Source organism: Trichechus manatus, unplaced genomic scaffold, assembly GCF_000243295.1.
Source record: "Trichechus manatus latirostris isolate Lorelei unplaced genomic scaffold, TriManLat1.0 scaffold00036, whole genome shotgun sequence".
Taxonomy (NCBI): Eukaryota; Metazoa; Chordata; class Mammalia; order Sirenia; family Trichechidae; genus Trichechus; species Trichechus manatus.
The window spans coordinates 13,691,683-13,717,931 of NW_004443972.1; the positions used below are offsets into that span (position 1 = coordinate 13,691,683).

The window sequence follows — 26,249 nt, forward strand, 5'->3', positions numbered from 1 at the left end:
ATGGAGCTTCCATGACCTTACCCTGAACAAATTGTGCTGGCTTCCCCAGTATTGTGTACTGTCTTACCCTTTACCCAAGTTACCACTTATCTATCGTCTATTCAGTGTTTTTCCACCCCTACCACTCCCCTCCCTCATATCATCAAAGATGGTTTCTTTTTGTGTGTAAACCTTTTCATGAGTTTTTCTAGTAGTGGTCTCATACAATATTTGTCCTTTTGTGACTGACATATTTCATTCAGCATGATGCCCTCCAGATTCATCCATGTTGTGAGATGTTTTGCAGATTCATCATTGTTCTTTGTTATTGCATAGTATTCCATTGTTTGTATGTACCATAGTTTGTTTATCCATTTATCTGTTGATGGGCATCTAGGCTGTTTCTGTATTTTTGCAATTGTGAACAATGCTACAATGAATATGGGTGTGCATGTCTATTCATGTGACAGCTCTTATTCCTCTAGGATATATTCGTGGGGGGGGGGTATTGCTGGATCATATAGTATTTCTATTTCTAGCTTTCTTAGGAAGTGCCATATTGTTTTCCAAAATGGTTGTACCATTTTGCATTCCCACCAACAGTGCATAAGAGTTCCAATCTCCCCACAGCCTCTCTAACATTTGTTATTTTCTGTCTTTTTGATTCGTGCCAGTAATGCCGGGATGAGATGGTATCTCATTGCGGTTTTAATTTGAATTTCTCTAATGGCTAGTGATCTCCAGCATTTCCTCATGTGTCTGTTAGCCGCTCGAATGTCTTCTTTGGTGAAGTGTCTGTTCATTTCCTTTACCCATTTTTTAATTGGATTATTTGTCTTTTTGTTGTAGAGGTGTTGGATTTTCCTGCAGATTTTAGAGATTAGACCTTTGTCTGATTTGTAACAGTCAAATTTTTTTTCCCCAGTCTGTAGGTTCTCTTTTTACTCTTTTGGTGAAGTCTTTTGATGAGTATAAGTGTTTAATTTTTAGAAGATCCCAGTTATCTAGCTTATCTTCTGGAGTTTGTATGTTGTTAGTTATGGTTTGTATACTGTTAATGCCATGTATTAGGGTCTGTAGCATTGATCCTATTTTTTCTTCTATGATCTTTATAGTTTATGGTTTTATATTTAGGTCTTTAATCCATTTTAAATTAGTTTTTGTGTATGGTGTGAGGTACGGGTCCTGTTTCTCTTTTTGCAGATGGACATCCAGTTTTGCCAGTAGTATTCGTTAAAAAGACTGTCTTTTCCTCATTTGATGGACTTTGGGCCCTTGTGGAAGATCAGGTGACCACAGGTGGATAGATTTACATCTAGGTTCTCGATTCTGTTCCATTGGTCAATGTATCTGTCGTTGTACCAGTACCAGGCTGTTGTGACTACCGTAGTTGTATAGTAGGTTCTGAGGTCAGGTAGTGTGGATTCCCCTCCTTTATTCTTCTTCTTCCATAATGCTTTACTTATCTGGGCCTCTTCCCACAAGGGCCACTTTTAAGAGAAAAAAAAAAAAATCCTCAAACACAAATGAGTAGAATTAGTGAAGACAAGATCACTTACAAACATACTATTTGCTCTAGTTCTGAAAAAAAAAAAAAAAATCCTTACATTGAACCAAAATCTGCCTCTGTGTCACCATTTTATTTTTCGCTCTGTGAATGGGCATTGTTGGGGGCAAAAACATTTTTAAGTACAACACAGTACTGTGTTGAAAATGTTTGCCTTGTATAGATATTGTGATTCAAATTTCCAGGTCCAAAAGCAAGAATAATAAAACTGGCCTACTTCTTTGGGATGGTATGAGGAAAAATTTAATTAACCATCATGAGAGCTACTGACATTTTAATTGCCACATAACAACACTATAATATTACCTCAAACCAACTACCAATAACCATTAAGAAATTATAAAAGTGGATTAGAAGAGCAATGGTTCTTTTTCTAATTTTGTTATTTTTTTTTGACATTAACAATGCTCAACTTTATGTTCTTTATAGGCACTAACATGGCAAATAAACATAAACCTATAAATGTGGTAATTATAATTTCTTACATTATTGGTCCTCCACAGTGTCAGTTCTAATGATGTGGCTTCCTCAACGGGTTATATTTTACATGCAGTTGGACTTCAAGGCATAAGGAGTAAGGAAAACTACTCCTTGTAGTTGTTAGGAACAATTGATTTGATATAGAAAGTAAGCTTTATAATTCTTCTCATGTCAAAATCTGACTGTCTTCTAGATAGAAATTTTAATCATGTCTTTGCTTATAGCTACACATATTTTATTATTTTAATAACAAATTCTATTATTATCAGGTTAAAAAACAACATGTCAATTGTCCTAGACACAAATCTGCCAAGCTGCTATGTTTCCATTTTCTCCAATCTGATTTACTCAAGATTAACTTGATTTCACACCCGTTGAAGAATAGAAAACTCTTGTGAAAGACTCTGACCCCTTCGTCCTGTAAAACTCAAATTTTTCAGTCTCCCATAGTACTGAAAACGTAACCTTATGCACCATTACACTGTGTAGTCTATAACTAGCTGAAACAATTGTGTCAAGAAGGCAAGGTTGATAGTAACAATAAGACTATTGGACAAAAAACGTTTATCTTCTATAGGAGTCCTGGTGGCATAGTGGTTAATTGCTTGGCTGCTAACCAAAATGTAAGTGGTTCAAACCCAGCAGCTGTGCTGTGGGAGAAACATGTGCCAGTTTGCTTCTGTAATGATTTACAGCCTTGAAAACCCTATGGGGCAGTTCTACTGTGTCCTATAGGGTTGCTAAGAGTCAGGATCAACTCCAAACAGTGGGTTTGGTTTTTTGTTTTTTTGGTTTTTCTTAGATATAGGAGGCCCTGGGTGGCACAAACAGTTAAGCACACAACTACTAACTGAAAGTTTGGTGGTTCAAACCCACCCAGAGGCACCTCAGAAGACAGGCCTGGCAATCTGCTTCCAAAAAGTCACGGCCTTGAAAACCCTATGGAGCTGTTCTACTCTGCACACATGGGATGGCCATGAGTTGGAATCGACTTGATGGCAACTAACAACAATGACAACAATTCTGATATACTTTTCACAGATATATTTAAACATACATAACACAGAAATAAGTATAAAGACTGAATTATTCATTAAGGAAGGGCAAACTCAGACTAGTGTTTGCACTATCCTGCAGAAACTAGACCTATTTTTCCCTTAATAAAATACATCCTATCATGGGCAAGAGAAGTTAAAATATATTTTATTCCCACAACAAACCCAAATTACACTGAATAATCACCAAATGTGGTCTTTGGTTTAAGAAAGAATATTAAGTCATAAAGTAACTGTTTTCAACCATGTATTTATTTTAACAGAAAGCTATTATAGATACATGGCAAAGAAAAGTCACCCTCTACAACTATTACCTGAAAGCAAATATAAATTCCAAAGTCAGTCTGGACAATCCAAGAGCAAATGGGAGTTAGAGGGACCCAGGATATTGACTAGTTGGGCTAATGTGTCTAAGCGAACGTTAGAAGATCAAATAATTATGTTGCGGTTTCTGAGAACTTCTCTCCTTATTAACCACCACTGACAAACAACCAGCCCAGACTGGAAATGTGGAATCTGAGTCAGGACATGCCCAGGCACTGAAACCTTCCAAGAGTTCTGAGACTACTTTCTCAGAGAAAAATGCCACCTGGTAATTATGGCTCCAATGTTTTAACTTGTTGTGACCTCATCAAATAAGCAGATGTCAGTAATCTATTATGTTTCTTTTCCTTTCTTTCTTCTATCTTGTATTTACCAAGCAACAGTCACACATACAAGTATCTGTTTATTTTAAACATTTCTAAAAGAAAATTAGGTGAGGCCACTCACTGTTTCTTTAGTCCTGGCTTCTAATGCTGACTTTTATCCATTTCATCTTTTATTAGCAATATAGTATTTTTTTAAACCTCTAAACAAGGGAGGAATCAGGTTTATTATAAAAAATACACATACATTTATTTCCCTTTTGTTAAAAGTTTCACCTAAGGACACTGATAGAGCTATGCTACATAGATAAATGTTGCAAAAGAGAATATAAACAAGAACTGGTGACATTCACACAGGACCACAATATCCAGTGTTCTGATCACCAACTCCAACAGATGAACCAGTTTATATAAAGCCCCACATCCTAAAACTATCTTCATCTTTCTATTTCTTATCTACTCAGAACACTTGGTAAATAAATATCTGTTAAAGGAGAAACACTAGTTTAAACACCGTATCTGCAAAATATCAACTTATTTAAAGATGGCACCAAAGCTACTAATGCTTTCAGGAAGGGCACAGAAGGTGAACTCTTTATTGATGTCTTGTAAATCCTGAAAAAGTATTACAATATTTGTATTTCAATAATTTTGAAATGCCTCCCTCATAAGGTAAATGATATTTTAATGTATGACACCACCGTCAGAGATCATAATGAAAATGAATGATAGATTTGACTAATAAATCATTTTAAAAAGCAAGATTGGAAAAAAATATTGAAACAGGTAAAAATAAGTGTTTCTGTCCTCAATACATAAAGAGCTCTTTCAAATCAATAAGTAACCTACATTCCAACCTAAAAATAAGCAAAGAGTATGAACAAGCAACACCCAAAAGATAACCAATAAACATATAGAATAATTTCCACACTCACTAATAATTAAACGAATACACAAGTGTTTCTTCACTTGTAAAACAGAACTTCTAATAGAATAAAAATTGGAAAAGACTTTTAAAATAATGATAGCAATATTATAAAAACATATTAGAAAATGAGCACTCCAAAACTCTGTTGGTGGAAGTATAAATTGTTTCTACTTTTCCGGTAGGCAATTTGGCAATACTCTCAAAAGCCTTAGAATTTTGCATGTTCTTTGACTCAACAATTCCATTTCTAGGAATTTATCTGAAGGGAATAATCATAGAGTTGCTCAAAATATAGTGGCAAAGTTGTTTATGCCAAGATTTTAAAACAAATATCAAAATATGGAACAAACTAATTGTCCAAAGATACAAAATGGGTTGAATTTATGGTGGTATAACCATATATTGGTGGTGGTGGTCAATATATTGGAAACCCTGCTGGTGTAGTGGTTAAGAGCTATGGCTGCTAACCAGAAAGGTCAGCAGTTCGAACCCACCAGGTGCTCCTTGGAAATCCTATGGGGCAGTTCTACCCTGTCCTATAAGGTCACTATGAGTCAGAATCAACTTGATGGCAGTGGGTTTGGGTTTTTTTTGTTTGTTTGTTTAACCATGTATTGTAATACTCTGCAGCTAATAAAAAATATGCTGTAAAAGAGTATTTAATACTGTGATCTAAAACACAGAAGCTCAGTAAATGTGTATTGAAAGAATGAATGATACTGGATATGACTTACATACAGGAAAAATAGTGAATGTGTATACAGTATTTTTTCATTTTTTTAAACAACATATACACATCTAAAATACACGAAATGTTAGCAGAAGGTATCTCTGGGTGCTAGGAGTTTAGATAACTTTTAGTTTCTCTCCTTGCTCGCCTCTATTAAAAAAAAATTATCTAATAAGTGTAATAATTACTGTAAAAGAGAAAAAGATGTTATAAATAAAAGGAAAAGCCAACAGCCTACTAAATAGTTATCTTGAAAGTTACAAACAAGGAGAGTAAATTGAAATAATTTGGTTGAAAAAATACAAAACTACGAGCCCTGGAGCCCTGGCGCTCAGTGGTTAAGAGCTCAGCTGCCAACCAAAAGGTCAGCAGTTCGAATCCACCAGCTGCTCCATGGAAACCCAATGGGGCAGTTTCACCCTGTCCTATAGGGTCACTATGAGTTGGATTCAGTGGCAACGGGTTTGGTTTTTATATTTTTTTATGAGCCTTAGCAATGTACACACCCATAAAAACCTGTTGTCGTCAAGTCCATTCCCACTCATAGCGACACACCAAGGGGCCAAACAGTTAAAATCATTGTGAATTTTAAATAGCATTCAGATTCAGACAGCATAAAATAATAGAATAATAATTATGAACCATCATTATAAGATTTAATATATCTATCAAACAGTAAAGTAGAAATTACTTGTTATTGCTTTATACTCTTTTCCACCTATTGACTTCAGATCTGACATAACTAAATGGAGCATCAGACAATTATGTCTCATCTATATGATTAATTCATCCAAATGTTAGGAAATTAAAGCCATAATCTCATCTGTGTCTAAAACAAGCAATTAAACTTGTCTTCATGTTACTAATGAAAGACAGCCCAAATAGAATGTAACTAGTTTTCCAAACACAGTGAATAAAGAAAAAGGTTCAACTGTAGTCAAAAATTTTTAAATGTGTATTAGTAAAAGAGACTGTCCGTTAAAGCTGTGCTATCCAAGATGGTATCTGCTAGCCCTATGTGGCTACTGAGGACTTGAAATGTGGCTAGTCCAAATTAAGATGTACTTTAAGTGTAAAATACAGATCAGATTTTGAACACTTAGTATGAAAAAAATGTAAAATATCTCAATAATAATTTTAAAATATTGATATATGTTGAATTATAATATTTTGGAACTATTGTATTAAAATATATTATTGAAATAAATGTTATCTTTGTCTTTTTAATTTTTTAGTATGGCTACTTAAAACTTTTAAACCACATATGTGGTTCACATCTATGGCTCGTATCATATTTCTGTTAAACAGTGCTGATCTAGAACCCTACTCAGTTTACCAACAACCTATAAACGCTTGAAGCAGTGTGGTGTAAGGGAGACTTTCTACCTAAAAGGGCAGAGAAGACTCAATCCTGCTCTATTTGCCAGCTCAGAAACGTTGGGGAAATTCCTTTCCTTCCACTGAGCCACAGCTTCCTCATTTGTAAAATACAACCTTTTTTTATGAGTCATATTGATGATTAAAATCACGTGTGCAAATCATGTAATAAGTACTTATTAAATATCAGTTGTCTCCTTTCTATAACTTAGATTTTTAAAAACCTGAATTTTTGCTTTACAAAATAGACAGAACATGTCTACCAAAAATTACTTACAATTTCACTACCAGGGGTAACTATTATTTTTAATTATTTTGGTGGATAACCTTCCAGGCTTTTTTCTATGGCTACATACATAGTGGAAATCCTGGTGGCATAGTGGTTAAGTGCTACATCTGCTAACCAAAAGGTTGGCAGTTTGAAACCACCAGGTGCTCCTTGGAAACTCTATGGGGCAGTTCTACTCTGTTCTATAGGGTCACTATAAATTGGAATCAACTCTACGGCAGTGGGTTTGGTTTTTCTTTTTTCTTTTTGGTATATAGATAGCAATGTAACACTTTCAGAGGGAAAGCAAAAAGAGAGAGCCCATGTTATACAAACTATTTTATGGCCTGCCTTTTAGTTACATAGCAAAGTAATGCTACTATATGTATTTTTAAAAATTATTTTATATAATTATTAATGACAGTGTGGTACTCCATTGTGTGGATATACCATAATTGATTAAGCTAATCCCCTATTTATTGACTACTTAGGTAGTTATTAAATTTTTGCTATCATTAGAGAAAAAAAATGTTGAGTACCGTTGAAGCCAACTATTTGGTTCACATCTATAATTATTTCCTTTAAGACCATTTCTAAAAGAACAAAGATTATTCACATATATAAAGATTTTTCATGATATATTGTCAGATTACTTTCCAAAAAAGTTTGTACACCAACCATGGATAAAAATGTCCATTTCTCCATACTATTTTCAACCTGAGCAAATTTCTTTTTATACTTTACCATTTTATAGGTAAAAATCAAAGTACTGTTTTAATTTTCTTTGCTTTGTAGAGAGGTTTTCATAAGTGTCTTAGCAAATTATATTTAAAATTCCCACCCAGGGTTCCACTGACTGCCATCATGTTATCACCTTCAGCATTTGTACTATATACTCTGCTTCCCCACCTGTCACTGTAGTAGATGAACCACCTGTGCTTATCCCCCCACTGTGTACTACATCCCAACTCCTCTGCAAACTCCAAGACATCACTCAGCTATTTCCCCACTCAGCATCATCAGAGTTTGCCCTTCACTGGTTTAGTCTTGCCAGCAAACACACTACTATTTCTCTCAGTTCGAACAAAACAGAAACAAACCCCTCCTCAAAAGCAAACAACATAAAAGTCTAGCCCCACTTCCTTATTCTCTTGTGCAGAAAGACTTCTCAAAAGAAGTCTATACTCACTGTCTTTAAGTTCTCTCCTCCCATTCACCCAAACCCACCTCATTAGGCATTTGCTCCTTTCTGTTCAATGAAACTGGTCACCAGTGACCTCCATCTAAAGCCAATAATCAATTATTGGTGGATCACACCCTCTCAGCTGACACTTCACATCACCTCTTCTTCGCTTTCCTTAAAGGACGCTGTCTTGGTTTTCTTCTTATCTCACAGACCTTTTCTCAGTGTCCTTTGCTGGTCTTCCTCTCCTCCCTGACTATGTAATGTTGGCAGCCTCAAGGGATCAGTATGTGATCTTTTCTTTTCTCTGTACACCCACTACTTTGGTGACCATGCCTTATCTCATGCTGATGACTCACACATACGAATTTCCAACCCAGATTTCTTTCCTGAACTCCAGACCCATATACTGACTGCCTACATGAAATATACACTTGGGTATCTAATACCTTCTCACAGTTAACATGTCCAAGCCTGTACACCTGATCTTCTCCACAGCCACAACCTGACTCACAGTCTTCCCCATCTCAGTTGACAGCAACTCCATCCTTCTAGTTGCTCAACCCTACAATTCTGGAGTGTTCCTATGTTGTTCTCTTTTTCTCACATGCCTCATGAAATCTGTCAGCACATGTTATTGCCTCTACCATTAAAATATGTCCAACACCTGACTATTTTTCACCACCTCCACTCCCTGATCCAAGGTACCATCATCACTCACCTGGATTACTTCAATAACTTCCTACGTGTCCATTTTTGTTTTCTAACTACCAACCCCCAGGCCCATCTTAAACACAGCAACTGCCAAAGGGATTCTATTAAAACAGAAGTCAAATCTTGTCACTCTTCTGCTCAAAATCTTCTAACAGCTTCCCATTCCACTTAGAGTAAAAGCAAAGTTTTGGGCCCAAAATGTTCCACCCCTTGCCTTTACCTCTTTTGCCTAATCTTCTACTAGTGCTTTCCCCATCTATGGCTCTGTTCCTGCCACACTAGCTGTTTCCAGCCACACTTCCACCTACGTAAACACCTTCTGGAACACTCTTATCCCAAATATCTTCATGGCTAGTTCTCTCACCCCCTTCATATCTTTGCTTCAATGTCATTTTCTCAACCAGGCCTATCCCCAAACTGCTACTTAAAATTGAAATCTGTCCCCCTCAACCCCAGTACCTCCTATCTCTATTACATTGATCTATTTTTTCATAAGAGTATATCACCTTCTCATGTACTACTATGTATAATCTACTTGTTGACTATTATGTTTATAGTTTGTTATGTATCTCCAAACTTTTTCATGATTACAGGGATTTTTACATATTTTATGTGAGTAAATGTTCAATAGTTTAGCCATTCAACTTTCAATTAGTTTGCAAAGTGTCTTTATACCTTAGGAATTTTAATCTTTGTGTCTGATATGTTACCGATGTTTTCCTCAGTTTGTCATTTAATTTTTACTCTCGCTAATTTTTTTGCTTTAAAATTTTCTTTGTTTTTAGAACAGATAATATAGTCACATGGTTCAAAATTCAAAAGGTACAAAGAAAGAGTATACAAAAAAAATTTTCTCTCATCCCCCAGGAATCTAGCCCCACTCCAGAGGCAATGAATGTTATCAGTATTTGTGTGTTGTTTCAAATACATAAAAGCAAATTGTTGTTGTTACTTCTGTTGAGTCAAATCCAACTCATGACAACCCCATGTGTGCAGAGTAGAACTTTTCCATAGGGTTTTCAAGCCTGTGACCTTTATGAAGCAGATTGCCAGGCCTGTCTTCCGAGGCACCTCTGCGTGAGTTTGAACGACCGGCCTTTCAGCTAATAGTTGAGTGCTTAACTATTTGCACCACCCAAGGACTTAAGAAGGCAAATATATATATACCCACATATCTGTTGTTGTTGTTGTTAGGTGCTGTCAAGTTGATTCCAACTCATAGTGAAGTGAGCCTATGTACAACATAGCTACATATACTTAATTTTTTCTGTTTTACACAATGTGCACTGCACATTGTTGTGTGTTTTGGGCTTATTACTTACTTAATAGGGTGACTCACAAGCAAACCAAAAAACAAACTCACACTAGCTTAAGACCATAATGTGAACTAATTGCCTTTGAAAATCTAGCAGCAAGATGACCTTTACATACAGTTCATTCAGGACACCAGCTTTGTACCCTGTATTACTCCTTGATTCTCAGAGTTTTACCCTCTCCTTGTGGGCTGGCTTCCTTCATTCACAAAATGGCTGTCAGGAGCAACCTCAGCAACGTGCTTGCTTGGTCACGTCCAGGGAGAAGAGAAGGCCCTATTTTTCTTCTTTAAAGAAAAAGCATCTAACGAAAGTCCTGAGCTTTGTTCCAATTTGGACAAAATTGAACCAGCCCTGTGTCCTGCGAAAAAGAGGCTACACTGACTGGCACACACTCCCCATCAAAGCATACTTTAGATCTGCGGATGGAGTCAATTTGATCCAACCCAATGATCTACTACATAATAGGGAGAACTAAAACAAATACTGAACTAACCAAGATATACACTACTTTTAGTCCAATAAAAACTTTTTATAGGTGGGGTCTTAAAAGCTTATGAGCAGCCATCTAAGATACATCTATTGGTCCCAGCACATTCGGAGCAAAGAAGAATGAAGAAAACCAAAGACACAAGGAAAATATTAGTCCAAAAGACTAATGGACCACATGAACCACAGCCCCCAGTAACCTGAGCCCAGAAGAAGTAGATGGTGCCAGGCTACCAGCACTGACTGCTCTGACAGGGATGACGGTCCTGGGCAGGGTGGGAGAAAAATGTAGAACAAAATTCAAATTCCCAAAAAAGACCAGACTTACTGGTCTGACAGTGACTGGAGGAACCCCCAAAACTATGGCCCCCAGAAACCCTGCTAACTCAGAACTGAAACCACTCCCAAAGACTACCTTTCAGCCAAAGATTGGGAGCTATGGCTGCTAACCAAAATGTCGGCAGTTCAAATCCAGCAGCCACTCCTTGGAAACCCTACGGGGCAGTTCTACCCTGCCCCATAGGGTCACTATGAGTTGGAATCAACTCGATGGCAACAGGTTTTTTGTTTTTTTTTTTTAAATAAAACAAACAATAACACTTGTGAGGAATGTGCTTCTTAGTTCAGTCAAGTATACGAGACCAAACAGGCAACACCTGTCCAAAAGCAAAGACAAGAAGGCAGGAAGGGACAGGAAAACTGAATGAATGAACACTGAGAACCTAGGGTGGAAAGGGGGACAGCGCTGATACATCATGGGGACTGCAACTAATGTCATAAAACAATTAGCGTTTAAATTTTTTGAATGAAAAATTAATTTGCACTGTAAATTTCCACCTAAAACACAATAAAATTAAAATAAAAAACTTCTTACAGCTTTAAATTTCCTCCCAGATATTTCCACCTTCTTATGTCATAGCGGAGCCCTGGCTGCGCAGTGGTTAAGAGCCACAGCTGCTAACCAAAAGGTCAGTAGTTTGAATCCACTAGCTGCTCCCTGAAAACCCTATGGGACCAGTTCTACTCTGCCCTATACGGTCAGTTCAGAATTGACTCCACGGCAGTGGGTTTTTTTATGTCATAGCAGTACATACCTGTTTAAAGTATGCACACACTTTTGCAGGGATGCACATACATGCACACAATCTATATGAACTCTCATGAGGCCTAATACCTAGAACCAAAAGGAGAAACAGCCATAAAAATAAAGGTAAATATCGGCAAATCAGAAGTCCAATTTACATTACAATTTAACTTGTTATTCATTATGCTAGTCATTGTGCTAACTCTACTCATTCTTCAAAGTACACCTATATGCCTCACTGCCCACCAGCCACAGATTGCTAATTGATATTTATTCAAAATATACCTTTTACTCTCTCTCAAGGAAATTACTCTGAAAACCTCATTTGTATTAATGCTAATCATTCACTCAGCGTATTTATAAAATAGTCTCTGCAGCTGATGTTTGCATGCAATTTTTATTTGGTCAGAGTACAGGTCCATGTTGCTTCTCTCAAATATTCCAAGACTTAGCAAAGAAAAGCCATGTTCTAGTCTATCTGCTGAATCCCCTACCAAGGAGCTTAGCAGAGACTACCACTCTATGTTACGGATTATTCAATCAATATTCCTCAAATAAAACATATCATCATTTATATAAAAGGTATTTTAGATGCTACAAGTAGACTACTAAACCAGAATTTATGTGTCTTTTAATCTTCCAAAATAGTTTTCTTACTGCTCTTATAACATGCCTGTCCACTCTCACCTTCATGGTTTTCACCTGCAATTAAACTCAATTGAACAAGCGTTTATTTAGAAGCTGCTATGTGCCAAGAGTCTGCTAATCGCTAAGGATTCAAATATAGCTACAAAATGACTCTGTCCTCATCAGGTTTACAGCGTATTAATTTAATCTCCCTTCTTAGACTGCCTTCCCTACTCCTGTTCTGCCTATTCTGAGCCTACCCATTCTTCAAAGTCCTTAGTGAATCTGACTTCATCAAGTTATCCTAAGCTATTTCCCCTCACTGCATTTCCTTCTGCAGTAGTCTAAGCATGCGATGTCTATGCACCTTATTCTCTATGTCATCTTACAGTGTTCTTGTAACATAGCAGTATACACCAACTTTTTTTAACTTTGTTAAACTATAGGTACTTCCAACAAGACTGTAAATTCCCTGAGTATATAGATTCTTACTAACTATAGATACAATTATACTTCTATCAATCAGGAGGATATAATTCTTTCACTGCTATTTCTCAGAAATTTCATAACCAGAGATAGGATCAATAGATAGTAGATGAGGGGGGTCATGATGAAAAAAGTCATTAGCCACTAATTAAAATGACAATGAATCTATAAAAAACATAAAATGTGTACATTTCTGAGTGGCACAGGGTTGCACAAAGGGAGAGAAGAATCTGAGCTCAGATTAAAAGGAAGGTAGGAAAATGCGCTGGGAAGGCTAGATCTTACTGGAAGAGAGCCATCGCAGCCTGCTCAGGCAGACTTCTTCATATTTAGGAGCTGCTGACCTAGAAACACCACATTCTCAGTCAGCTCTCCTATGGAGTGAGGTGTCATCTGAGCGGAAAGACCATGGACCAGCCAGCTTCCTTTAACCCTTTTCAGACTTGTAGGACATATGGTATCCCAACTGCTTTTTATGCCTCTGCAGTTTTCTGGGAAGGATGTAATCTGATTTTAACATGTTTAGCCTCAAGGTCAGGGGCCTATCTATAGAAAATAGCACCTATGGCAATTAGTTTTAAATTGCTGAATGATCTCTCACAGCTGGTGATGGAAACTACAATGGCCAATAGAAACTGCTTATCATTGCCCCCCATCAAGCCGTGACCAGGTCATGCGCCATATCTGCCATACCTCAGTTACACTTCTGCTCAAGGTGGAAGCCTTATGAGATGCATGCAACTCAAGAATCCTGAGTTGGAGCCTCATTTTTGTGTATATTGAGCATTGTCTTAGGTGATGCCTCCTGGATGTGTGATTTTCTCCACTTTTGACAGGTTTGCCTTTATTTCTGTGAGATAAGCCTCCTCACTATGTTTCCCAGTTACTATGTTCTCATGGGAATGTACTTATCTTGAGAATAAACTATTCCCAGTCTTTATTCAGTCATAGTAGCCATTTTCTCCCTGACGCCATTCATTGTTTCCGGTGTTACTGGCTGCCTGCTTTCCTAGCTTCTGAGCAGTAAATAATGCCTTTGCAATAAAGAGGAAAGCCTGGTGGTGTAGTGGTTAAGAGCCATGGCTGCTAACCAAAAAAGGTTGGCAGTTCATGTCCACTCGGTGCTCCTTAACTCTACGGGGCAGTTCTACTCTGTCCTATATGGTTCCTCTGAGTTGGAATCAACTCGACGACAGTGGGTTTGGTTTGGTTTTGCAATAAGGAATAATGCATTGCAGTGGTACTGTTCAAGATACTCGAATTCCTATAAGTTATTCTTACCCTGCATTCAATCTTAGGGCCCAATCATTGTTTCCACATGTAGCAGGTAGAATGCACTGCTGTGAGGAGTTTTGCAGTATTCCAGGGCAGTTGTTTCTGCTTCTTAGATGTTAGTACCACTTTTGCTATAATGAAGAATACATAGTAGTGGTAATTTTCTTGAGATTCAAATTCCTTTAGTTTTATTTATTTGGCCTGTCAGTGTTGCTTCTGCCGTGATGAAGAACGCATTGTAGTGGTAATTTTCCTGAGATAAAAAAGCCCTTGGCTTTATTTATTTGGGCTGTAAGCACTGCTTTTATAGTAAGGAAGAATGTATTGTACCATGTTTTGAAAAGTTTCATGAAAAATAATAAAAAGGCTAAGAAGAAGGAGACCAGAATAAAATGTATGTGCAGTCATTGCCGGGTGACTTCATGTTTTACCTCCTATTTTGCAAATTTTCAATAAATTAAAAAAAGAAAAAGATTTTATCATTAACTCATATTGGCAGGATTTATAACATCCAGGGTCTGCTAGGACATATGGAAACCCAGATAATAGGTATCAAAATCCATAAATCAAAACAAAAATTATGAATTGGTCCTTTAATCAGTATGCCTTCTATCAGTGAAAACACATGGTATCAACAAAAAATTCAAAGGAGAAAACAACTGAGTTTTGAAAGGATTAAAAGGACAGTCAGATTTACCACCTTCACAGCCAAGCCTTACAGTCTGATTATAATGCCCGACTCCCCCCCCCGCCCCCGCCAAAAAAGAAACTTCTTCTTCCTGTTTGATGAGTTCTAAAATCTCTTTAACAAGGCTGGATGGGGAAGAGAGGACCTTCATTTTACAATTAAAGACTTAAAACTAAGGGCATGGTTGAGTTAACATTATACTGTGACTGAGTTTCAATTAAAGTGTAATTAATTAATCAGTTAACAAATGTAAATGATTTATTATTCTTTTTTTTTTTCTCAGCATTATGGCAGGGTGGGAAGGAAGAAATGAAGGAAAAAACGGAGGGAAATCTTTGAAGAGACCAAAAGGTGTTTGATGGGAAGGAACACGTGAGCATCCCCACAGAGGCATAAGAAAGAAGCTAAGTTCAGAAAAGGCTCAGACTTCACCTAGGATTGGCCCTATTCACCTACTATTGTGCTAAGACGAGTAAAGCTGTAACTAAGGAGTTTGGGCCCAAAAGCTACCAAAGCAAAGAACTCTACTTGGTAGGATTTAAGGTTCTCCTTGTTCATTTCTTAAACACCATTAGTTTCATGAGGAGGAACTTCATTCACAGACAATTCATTAAGAAGTATAAAAAATATAAGTATTTGTCAAATTCATTTTCTTACATTTGAAAGTACGAGTCTTTTATTTTTGATTTTCTATAAATGTATCCCTTCAGTAGTTTTCCTTTCTTTTAAAGCAAATATTCTTTGGAAAAATTTTGAGTTAATATAATAAAACAAAAACATGTTTTCCTTCAAAATGTTTCCCAGAAACTTCATATACAGACACTACACAAAGTAGATCATTGATTAATCTGATCCCGGGTGGCATTTCTGGGTTGTTCTTTAAATGAATTTAAATACAGAAGCTACGCCGGAGAAGAGGACCACTGCCAAAACCGAATTTTAAATCACTATTTGCCACTCATAACCGGATTGCCATTCTAAGAATACAAACAAAAGTACAATACTTTAAAAAATTTTTTAAATATACAAGAAAGTTAAAAAAAATTTAGAAAGAATACTGTGTTCACCCTATAGTACAAAATCACAGTGGATTAGAAGTAACAATTCTGTGGGTGCTTTTCCCATTGCATTTGAAAGCCATCCCTTAACTGTGTAGTAAGTGGCTCGATATGAGGGATATTTTCATCATGTTTAAAGCTCGTAAAATCTTAAGACTCATTATTTTGAAAAAAAAAGATCCCCTTCATTTGACAATTAGTCATTCTAAATATTTATTGGTTGACTGTATTTCAATCACATAGTAACTATGAAATGGTAACTCAGAAGTATAGTAGCCCCCTTATAAACATAAATTTTAGTGGCAAAACTTTACAGGATTCAAGAAGTTTTTATCTTATCACCTGTATATATCTTCTAACTGCAGATCAAAATCTTGAAGTTTCTTTTGATATTTCTCTGTAAAGTTACAGAACTCACTAAGGATTGAAGATTTCAAATCAGGGTATGGACATTCCAAAGTTTCTAATTCCATGGGCAGTTCACTAAGCAGGTTACTTTTTTCTTCCAAAGAATGATCTAGTATCTGAAAAAAGTTATATGATTTATTTTACTTCACATAAATGACAAATTGCTGAACAAATAAATTACTATCTGTATCACACTTACTTTCATACTCCAATCTGAAAGATCATTTTGTATTTTCTGTTGCTCCAGATTAAGTCTTTCAAAAACAGCTTTCAGTTGTTTCTTCACAAAGTCAACCTATATAGGACATTTAGAACAACCTTCGGTGGAATGAAAATTACTGCAGTTTAACCAATATTTATATTTAAGAGCACAGGAATTATTCTCAAAAGCCAGTAAGTGGTAAAAATTAGATAGGAAAGTCTCATTGAGGACTTGTGAAACAGAGTTCAAGAGATGCTACAGCCAGACAGTGCTCATTAGAGGTGAGCCTCAACTGGGCTTCCAGACACACGACTCAAAAATGGGCCCAGGAGATACAGTGGGTTCATAGACAGGCTGCACCCACATTTGGATTTTGTTTGTGCTAAGGTAGAGAGCTTACCAGATTGTCTCTACTGCAATCACCCCCCTTCCTTCCCTTGCATCCTTGCCTCTAATTGCCAGAAAAATTGCTGGGCATGGATTTTTAATGATTTTTTTAGATTATTATTATTTATGAACGCAATATAACAACACTACAAAAAAACTGAAAAATAGAGCAAGAAAAAGCACCTATAATCCCACACCTAGCACAACTACATTTATGCTCTAGTCAGGGGAGGCAGTCAATAAGCTAATAGAAAAAAATACATAAGAAAGTACCAGAAGGAGGTAAGTGATGTAAAAACAAGGTGATGTGATAGGGAGTAACTGTGGCTTCTCTCATGTGGGTGGTCAGGACAGAACTCTTGGAGGACAGGACATTTAAGCTGAGATCTAAATGACAAAGTGCCATCAGTGAACAGAAGAAACAGTGCAAAAGCCTTGAGACCAGAACAAACCTGGCACGTGTGAAGAATAGAAAGAAGCTAGTGTCAGTGTGACTGAGCTCTTGTAGGAAAGGGGGCTGTCATGTAGGAGGTGACATTGAAGCCTGTTGTATAGGGAGGATTTGAGGGCCAGCAGCAGCCCCTGGGGGACTTTAGCAGGGGTGGCTTGATCTGTTTTACATTTCTTTAAAGAATGCACTGGGAAGAAGGCTAAGAATGAAAGCAGGGAGATTAGTTATGAGCCCAGTGCAAAATTTCAGGCAAGGAAAGAGGGTGCTTGGACAGATTCAAGAATGTGTTTAAGATCTGGAGTAGACAGAATTTGCTGTATCTTCTATTTAAATCCACAACACGTTTGTTTCTTATCTCAAATCGTTTTAAGTGGGACAAAAATGAAATATTTTTCTCAAAAATAATGGTAACAAACACTTTGGTGGTGCCTGAAAAAGTTAAACAGAATTACCATAAAAAACAAAAATGAAAAACAGTTGCTGTCATATCAATTCTGATCATGGTGACCCCATGTGTTTCAGAGTAGAACCGTACTCCATAGGGTTTTCCATGGCTGTGATCTTTTTGAAGTAGCTTGCCAGGCCTTTCTTCTGAGGTGCCTCTGGGTGGATTTGAACTGCCAACATTTTGGTCAGTAGAACTTAACTGTTTGTGCCACCCAGTGACTCCAGAATTACCATAAGACCCAGCAATTCCACTTCTAGGAATAAAACCAAAGAAACTGAAAGCAGGCACTCAAACAGGTACACTTACAACAATGTTCATTGGAACATTATTCATAGTAGCCAAAAGATACAAATAACCCAAGTGTCCATCAATAGATGAAGGAATAAACGAAATGTAGCACCAGCAGTCCCCGGATTATGAACGAGTTCTGTTCCTAAGTTTGTCTTTAAGTTAAATTTGTACATAAGTCAGAACAGTTAGGTACGGCTTGTATCCAACGTGAGTTAGTCAAATGTTTGTCTTAGTATATAGTATAGAGTGTACCTTTCTATACATAAAATACATTAAAGAAACACTTCCAGATACACTAAAAGATCTTTTAACATAATAATACAGTAATAATAATAATGTTTTGATGTGCATCGCGAAGTAGTGCCCATTTGTTATTATGAACCATTGTATGCACCTCAAATTTTTAATGTAACAGGCTTTACGAGGGTCGGTTCATAACTACAAGTTTTAAGTAAGCCGGATGTTTGTAACCCGGGGACTGCCTGTATATACAAACAATGGAGTATTATTCAGCCATAAAAAGAAATGAAGTTCTTATGCATGCCATTATGTGGATGAATCTTCAAAACGTTATGCTGAGTGAATAAGTCAGACACAAAAGAACAAATATTGCATGATCCTACTTATATGAAACATCTAGAAGAGGCAAATCCATTGAAACAAAAGAAACTGTGTGATTACCAAGGGCTGAGGAGAGGAGGGAATGGGGAGTCAGTAAAAAAAATAAAGGTAACATACTAACCTCTTCTAGCACTTTCACTGAGTTAAACTCATTATGTGGACCCGAACGCTGTAAAATGTGATGCTGTCTGTATTTCAGATCTGCTCTCAGCTGCTGAACAGGATCTATCACATTTTTAAGATACACACACCATTGTTCTGATAACTCTTGTTCTATGGTGAAACAAAATTGAATCAAGGAAATAGTATTTTAAGCTCCTTCAAGAACAGGTAATTAGAGTACAGTTTTACTTGGGGAATCCTTTAAAAATAAACAAACAGCAGTTAATATTAAAAGAACATGAAATAAGTGACTCACTTTTATTTTTCGAAACAAAAATCCCCCTTGAATATAAAATCAAAAGTCTTACCCAAATCCATAAAGTTAGAAAGACATTCACTTCCAAGTTTCTCTTCATTGAGAAAGGATTTTATTTCCAATTCAACTTTACATCTGAAATGGATGTTATCTCAATCATTTTTTTTGTTACAATCATGAACATACGTATGTTTTAAAAATAACTGATAGTTGCATTTTTCAATCTAATTTCAATATAATGTGGTTTATTTATTCAAACTATATATATTTTTTAAATAATATCAGATTGACAGCAATACTCCTCCCACTTTGACGCTGAGACTATAGTCACAGACAACAACCTGTTTAAGAGCGGAATCAACATAAGAATTTTTTTCCAATTTATGACTCCATTAAAACACTAGTTGAAACAATCAAATTCTTTCTTGAAACTAAATATTATGCTGATATCTAGGGTATGAAACAGATACAATTTGAGATGCTCTGGTTGACGTGCGAGAAGCAGGATTTGAGTTCACTTAGCCTTCTTTTGGAGCCCTGGTGGTGCAGTGGTGAAGAGCTCAGGCTGCTAACCAAAAGGTTGGCAGTTTGAATGCACCTGCCACTCCTTGGAAATCCTATGGGGCAGTTCTATTCTGTCCTATAGGGTCTCTATGAGTCAGAATCGACTCAATGGCAACTGGTTTGGTTTTCTTGGTTGAACCCTCTTTTGGTCCCCCAGGGTGGCCACTGGATCACCTAGGGTTCTAGAGAGCACGGTTTGACAAACAGTAAGCCAGGACTGTCTCCACCTTCTTGAATGTTTTAGGGCAGACTTGGAAACAAGAGCAAATTCTCCAATGGAATTGGAATGAACTATTCTAACCCCACTTAAAGGGCAGAACAGGCATCCCACCATGGCGTCACTTTTCCCATCTGTCTCCCAGGAGAAGGGGTTCACAGCTATTCCTTATCAGTAACAAGGCCATTCAGTGACAAACTGCAATCTTACAGTAATATTTGTAGACTCTAAATAGAGCTAAGTCCTTTGAACTTTTCCTTTATATGATATGTACAACTTGGACAATTTTGATAATTTTCTTATCTACTGATAATTAGGACGTTTGGGAAAACACATATGGACTTAGCAATGAACTTTGTGCTAAGATACTGGGTGGGGATGCCGGGATCCTCTTAGGAACTTTTTAATGCTAATGGTGGGAGATGAGGAAGAAAAGAAGATTACAGTGCATGTATGCCACAAGTATCATGAACTCACAAAACTTTAAGATCACAAGGTCTGATACTTTTTCCTTCAAGTTAAACATCTCTAAGTTTAGACAGAGGCCATATTTTGTAGGTTTTTCTCTCCCTTATTTCTGCTCAACAACAACAAAAACCCAAACCAATTGCCATCGATTTGATCTAACTCATGATGATCTCATGTGTGCAGAGTAGGACTGTTCCACAGGGTTTTCAAGTCTGTGACCTTTTAGAAGCAGATCACCAGGACTTTCTTCTGAGGCATCTCTGGCTGAGTTCAAACCATCAACTTTTCAGAAAGCACTTAAATGTTTGCACCACCCAGGGACTCCTACTTATGCTTATCAGCTGCTTATTATGAGACAGTAGTGTTATGATTAAGGGAGGAAGCCACACAGGAAACGTACTGTGTAAACAGGCGAAAGGTATAAGCTTACATACACCTTTGCCAAAGTTCATTCTTTTGAACTAAGGTATCACATTTTCTGCTCCCAAGATCCCTGCAGCATAATAAAGGAGACAAAGTTTCTTATGTTTCTGATCTGACAGTTTCTGTGTACCTACACACCAGCCCCAGCTCACTTGCAATCCAGAAGGTTGTTCCTAGGGCCCTCCTAAGTCTCAAATCAATAAACTAACCTTCCACCTTAAGATGCTGAAAAAAAAGCAAACTAAACCTAAAGCAAGCAGAAGAAAGGTAAAAAATAAAGATTAGAGCAGAAATTAATAAAATATGGAACAGAAAAACAATGGAGAAAAATCAATGAAACCAAATCTGTTTTTTTAAAAAGATCAACAAAATTGACAAGCCTTTAGCTAGTTTGACCAAGAAAAAAAGAGAAAAGACTCAAATTACTAGAATAAAAAATGAAAAAGCGCATACCACTATCAGCCTTACATAAATAAAAAATGTTATAAAAGAATCCAATTAGATAATTTAGATGAAATGGACAAATTCCTAGAAAGACACAAACTACCAAAACTGACTCAAGAAGAAACAATCTGAATAGACTTGTAACAAGTGAAGAGATCAAAGGGGTAATAAAAAAACTACCCACAAAGACAAATCTAGGCCCAGAAGGCTTCACCACTGAATTCTATCAAATATTTTTAAAAGAATTAATATTAATTCTTAAAAAAACTCTTTCAAAAAAAAGAAGAGGAAGAACACCTCGTAACTCATTTTATGAGGCCAGTATTACTCTGATACAAACAGCAGACAAAGAAATCACAAGGGAAAAAAACTACAGACATATCTCTTATGAATATGAATGCAAAAGTCCTCAACAAAATACTAGCAAACCAAATCCAGCAACATATAAGAAGAATTATACACCATGACCAAATGGAATTTATCAGGGTTGCAAGCTTGGTTAACATACAAAAATCAATTAATGTAATACATGTCATCAATAAAAAAAGAAACAAAAATCACATGATATTTCAGTAGACAAAGAAAAAGCATTTAATAAAATTCAACAGCTTTCATGATAGAAACATTTGACAAACTAAGAATCAAAGGGAACTTCCCTGACCTGGTAAATGCCATCTATGAAAAACCCACAGCTAACATCATACTTAATTGTGAAAGGCTGGATGCTTTCCCCCTAAGATCAGGAACAAGACAAAGATATCTGCTCTCACCACTTTTATTCAACATTGTGCTGGAGGTTCTAGTCAGAGCAATTAGGCAAAAAAAAAAAAAAAGAGAGAGAGAAAGAAAGAAAAGGCATCCAGATTGAAAGGGAAGAAGTGAACCTATCTGTATTTGCAGATGATATGATCTTGTACATCAACAAAATGACACAAATTTCTATAGTTCAGGATTTCTCAGAAAACTTATCATGCTAAAGTGCATTAAGTTTCTCCACAAAGGGGATGAAATAGAAAGGATTTTCCTCATTTATCTGATAATGAAACTCATTATTTTCCATGAAATAGCTTGAAGAATATTAATGTTTTGTGGAATATGATTTAGAAAACATAGACAGAAATTGTCTTGGACCCAACGTCACTGAACATGGTGACTTTAGAAAACAGAATCCTGCTCTGTCCATCATGCTAGACTAGTTCCTGGGTGTTCATCAAGTTGGAGCTCTGCAACACATACAACTTCCCCCACATCTGAAGAGAGGACAAATGTCCAAATCTGCCAATTTAAGTACCACGTAAAGCTACTTGGCCTGTACTCCTAGCATGTTCTCAGACAGGCAATGATGGCTTCATAATGGACATCCTGAATTTTTGTGTAACTATTTGTGTAGATAATACGTTAATCTACTTCCTAAATATACTCAGCTGCAGTACAATCACCTGCAGAAGTCAACCTAGTGAAGGGTGTTTTTGAGCCCTCAGGTGTCTGCTTTCAGCACAGGTCCCCGTCCTTCCCGGATAGTGCCAAAGTTCTAGGTAGAGAGTCAGTCTTCTCAGAGCCTCAAAAAACAGATGAGCTTCCTGGGATTTCCAGGCTGCCATCACCACTTAATTATCAATTTTAGAGAATGAGTGAAGCATGGTGCAAGAGAGAAATGGAGTCAGAAGCCATTTAAGCAAACACTAATCAAAGGGATGTGGACCACGTAAGGCAGAGCAAAAGACCATGTTCAGATTCCATAAATGAAACTTACAGCCTAGAGATTTGCAAAAAAATTAGGGCGCTAGGGTAGGCTAAAGCAGAAGCTTAATCCCTCCGACAAGAAGGAACTCAGTAGCCCAGATGGCTTGGTACCTTAGATTCAGCTACTTGATCTACTTCTCAGCCTTGAAAGGGTCTATCCCACATGAGCTTACCACAGAGGCCTGAGAAGGATGTCTTAAAACCACTGGCTAAAGAACTAAGCTCAGGAGCAGGACATAGAGCAAGTTCTCTGGTGCTGAGAGTCATACAGTACTAATACTGGTCTCAGTTAGATCTTTAAAGATACATTTCCAAAGATTTAATTGGTAAAATCCCATGTATCTTCTGTTTAAAGGTGATACTTTTAAAATAATGCCTTCAAACTAAAAACGTGAGCAAGAAAGTAAATATATTTTCATGAAAAATCCTTTGAAAGAAATATAGTAAAAATTATAGTAAAAATTAAGGCTTATAAATAAATCCCCAAAAGTTATTATTCAAAAATTCTTATCAAAATAAAATCTTTTTTTAAAATTGTGCTTTAGGTTAAAGTTTATAGAGCAAATTCATTTCTCATTAAACAGTTAATATAGGAAATCATTTTATGACATTGGTTGCCAACCCCGAGATATGTCAACACTCTCTCCTTCACCACTCTGGGTTCCCTATTTCCATTTGTCCAGTTTTCCTGTCCCTTCTTGCCTTCTCGTCTTTGTTTTTGGGCTGATGTGCCCATTATTCCCATATGCATGATTGGACTATGAAGCACTTCCTCACATGTGTTATTGTTGGCCCTACAGACCTGTCTAATCTTTGGTTGAAGGGTGAACCTCGGGAGTGAGTTCAGTACTGAGTCAAAAGGGTATCTGGGGGACATACTCTCGGGGTTTCTCCAGTCTCTGTCAGACCAGCAAGCCTGGTCCGTTTTGTGTGTGTGTGTGTCAATTTGAATTTTGTTCTACATTTTTCTCCCTTAAAATAAAATCTTAACTCTTCACCACATGGCCAATATAAATAACATCCTCCTTAGTCTCTTAACTAGGCATTATTAAACAGGGGAGTAAGAGTCCCTGGGAAAGTATATCAGAATTTTCAAGGGTTGTAGTTTAAGAAAGTATATTAAGTATTTCAATACAATTTTATACTCATAAATCTTAAGAGTACCCAGTTTTATCAGTATAGATTTCAAATAATTGAAGTTTGGTAAAATCTTTTTTGCTATTGAGGCTAGACCAATTAGATCTCAGGTGATAAGAAGGGAACCCCATGAGAAAAAGAAAAAGATTTTAAGGACAAGTGCTCTAATTCCAGCTTCACATAAACTAGCTTTTTGATCTTCTGCAAACGACTTAAATCTTCTGAAACTCAAAATTCTCATCTGTAAAATGGGGACAATAATAATACCTATTCTGTAGGGTTGTTGTAAGGACTAAATAAGAAAAAGCATGTAAGTACTTGGCACCGTAGTTGACACAAACTAAGTAACCAATAAAAGCTAGATGTCATTGTAGGCTCTTATACAGGCCTGAGACTCGCAAATGGGTGGAGAGGGGAGCAGATCAGATTCTCAAGTAAGGCATTAAAAGGGGTATAGATTTTTAACTATTAAGAAACATCACTAGTACCTTAGACTATTTTTAATTTTCTGTAGTACCTAAATTCTCCACAAATCTAGCCATTTCTCTAAATTTTCTCTTATAACCATTAGTGTTTACTGAACACATTGAAATTAGCCTACATTCTAGAGTAACACAGAAAAGTATCTTGAAATTCTCCTTGTTGTCCAATAGTCAACGCTTACAAGTTTCAGGACAGCTTAGCCTACATTCTAGAGTAACACAGAAACCAAACCAAACCCTCTGCCATTAAGTAGATTCCAACTCATAGCGACCTTATAGGACAGAGCAGAATTGCCCCACAGGGTTTCCAAGGAGCAGCTGGTAGATTTGAACTGCCAACCTTTTGGTTAGCAGCAGTAGCTCTTAACCACTGCACCACCAGGGCTCCCAACATAGAAAAGTATCTTGAAATTCTTCTTTTTGCCCAATAGTCAATCCTTAAAGTTTCAAGACATCAAGGTTATTATTACTTGAAGTTCCTCATTTCCATCATCTTTGTGTCATTCTGCCGAGCTCCTCATGGCACAGTGGTTAAGAGCTTGGCTACTAATCAAAAGGTCAGCAGTTTGAATCCACCAGCTGCTCCTTGGAAACCTTATGGGGCAATTCTACTCTGTCCTATAGAGTCTCTATGAGTCGGAATCGACAGGTCGGGAATGGGTTGTTTTTTTTTTTTTTGGGGTGGGGATGTGGGGTTGTGTCATTCCGTGCCAGCAAAAACAGTTATTCTTCAGACTGATGTGTGTATGCCTCTTCTATCTAGCTGAAGAACAATGTAACACACACATTAAGAAGGGTATGGAATAGGCAAGATAAAAATTCTTCCCCAGTGTCTTCCTTTACATTTGAGTTTGCATCAGTGAACACCATAATTAAGGTTTCCAAGTGAATTTCCTTGTTATCATATTTCAAGGTTTGAAATTTTTCAAATAATTTTCCAATGGGTTCAAACTTTCCATCCACAAAAGCTGTCTTTTTGAGGGGTAAGATAGGTCTGATTTAATTGTTTTCATAAGAGAAGTATAGTGAAGAAGTCTATGTAAATTTGTTTTCCTGTGGTTTAAGTTAAATGATGATATTAAAACTATTTCCAATTCTGAGCCTTCTCCTTCACACTTAGGAATCACTTGCCAGAGGAATAAACTCTTATTAATATGAAATACACCTAAGTCAAAAATAAAGTCAATGGTATATAAAGTATATGCTTAAAAGAATACCTTTTTAAAAAAATACTTTATAAATATTATTAAATGGGAGGAAATACATCTTATCTCTACTTTTGCCTTGATCTGTGAAAATAAATTTATTTTCCAAAGATTACAACTAAGATCACATATGGAATCATTATTTTGTTTTAATTCACCTTGAAGAGACAATTGGAAACAATAACAAGTCAAAAATCCAAACTGAATATTTTAGTCATCATGCAGCTATATCCAGAAACCACTAAACAACTTAAAATCCTTAGTTCATTCATTTAGTCATTTAAGGCATTTACCTATCTCCTTCCTAGTGCTACATCCTACAATGTAAAGATGAATAAAATGGAACGCTTGCCCTCAAGGAGTTTACCACTTTATAAGGAAGACAACTATGT

The 26,249-nt window shown here is 36.7% G+C and overlaps 1 protein-coding gene across 2 annotated transcripts in view; it reads right to left on the reverse strand.

Annotated features, from left to right (window-relative positions):
* Positions 1-26,249, reverse strand: part of CCDC148 (coiled-coil domain containing 148) — a 293,851-nt gene that overhangs the window by 173,152 nt on the left and 94,450 nt on the right. Inside the window, exons 4-7 of one of the 2 annotated variants that reach the window (XM_004375405.1) lie at positions 19,227-19,309; positions 18,878-19,029; positions 16,556-16,651; positions 16,291-16,472 (exon numbers count right to left, since the gene is read on the reverse strand). In XM_004375405.1, the coding sequence (XP_004375462.1) occupies positions 16,291-16,472; positions 16,556-16,651; positions 18,878-19,029; positions 19,227-19,309 (513 nt within the window). The remainder of the gene's footprint in view (positions 1-16,290; positions 16,473-16,555; positions 16,652-18,877; positions 19,030-19,226; positions 19,310-26,249) is intronic. The other variant, XM_012555281.2, reaches the window with a different exon arrangement.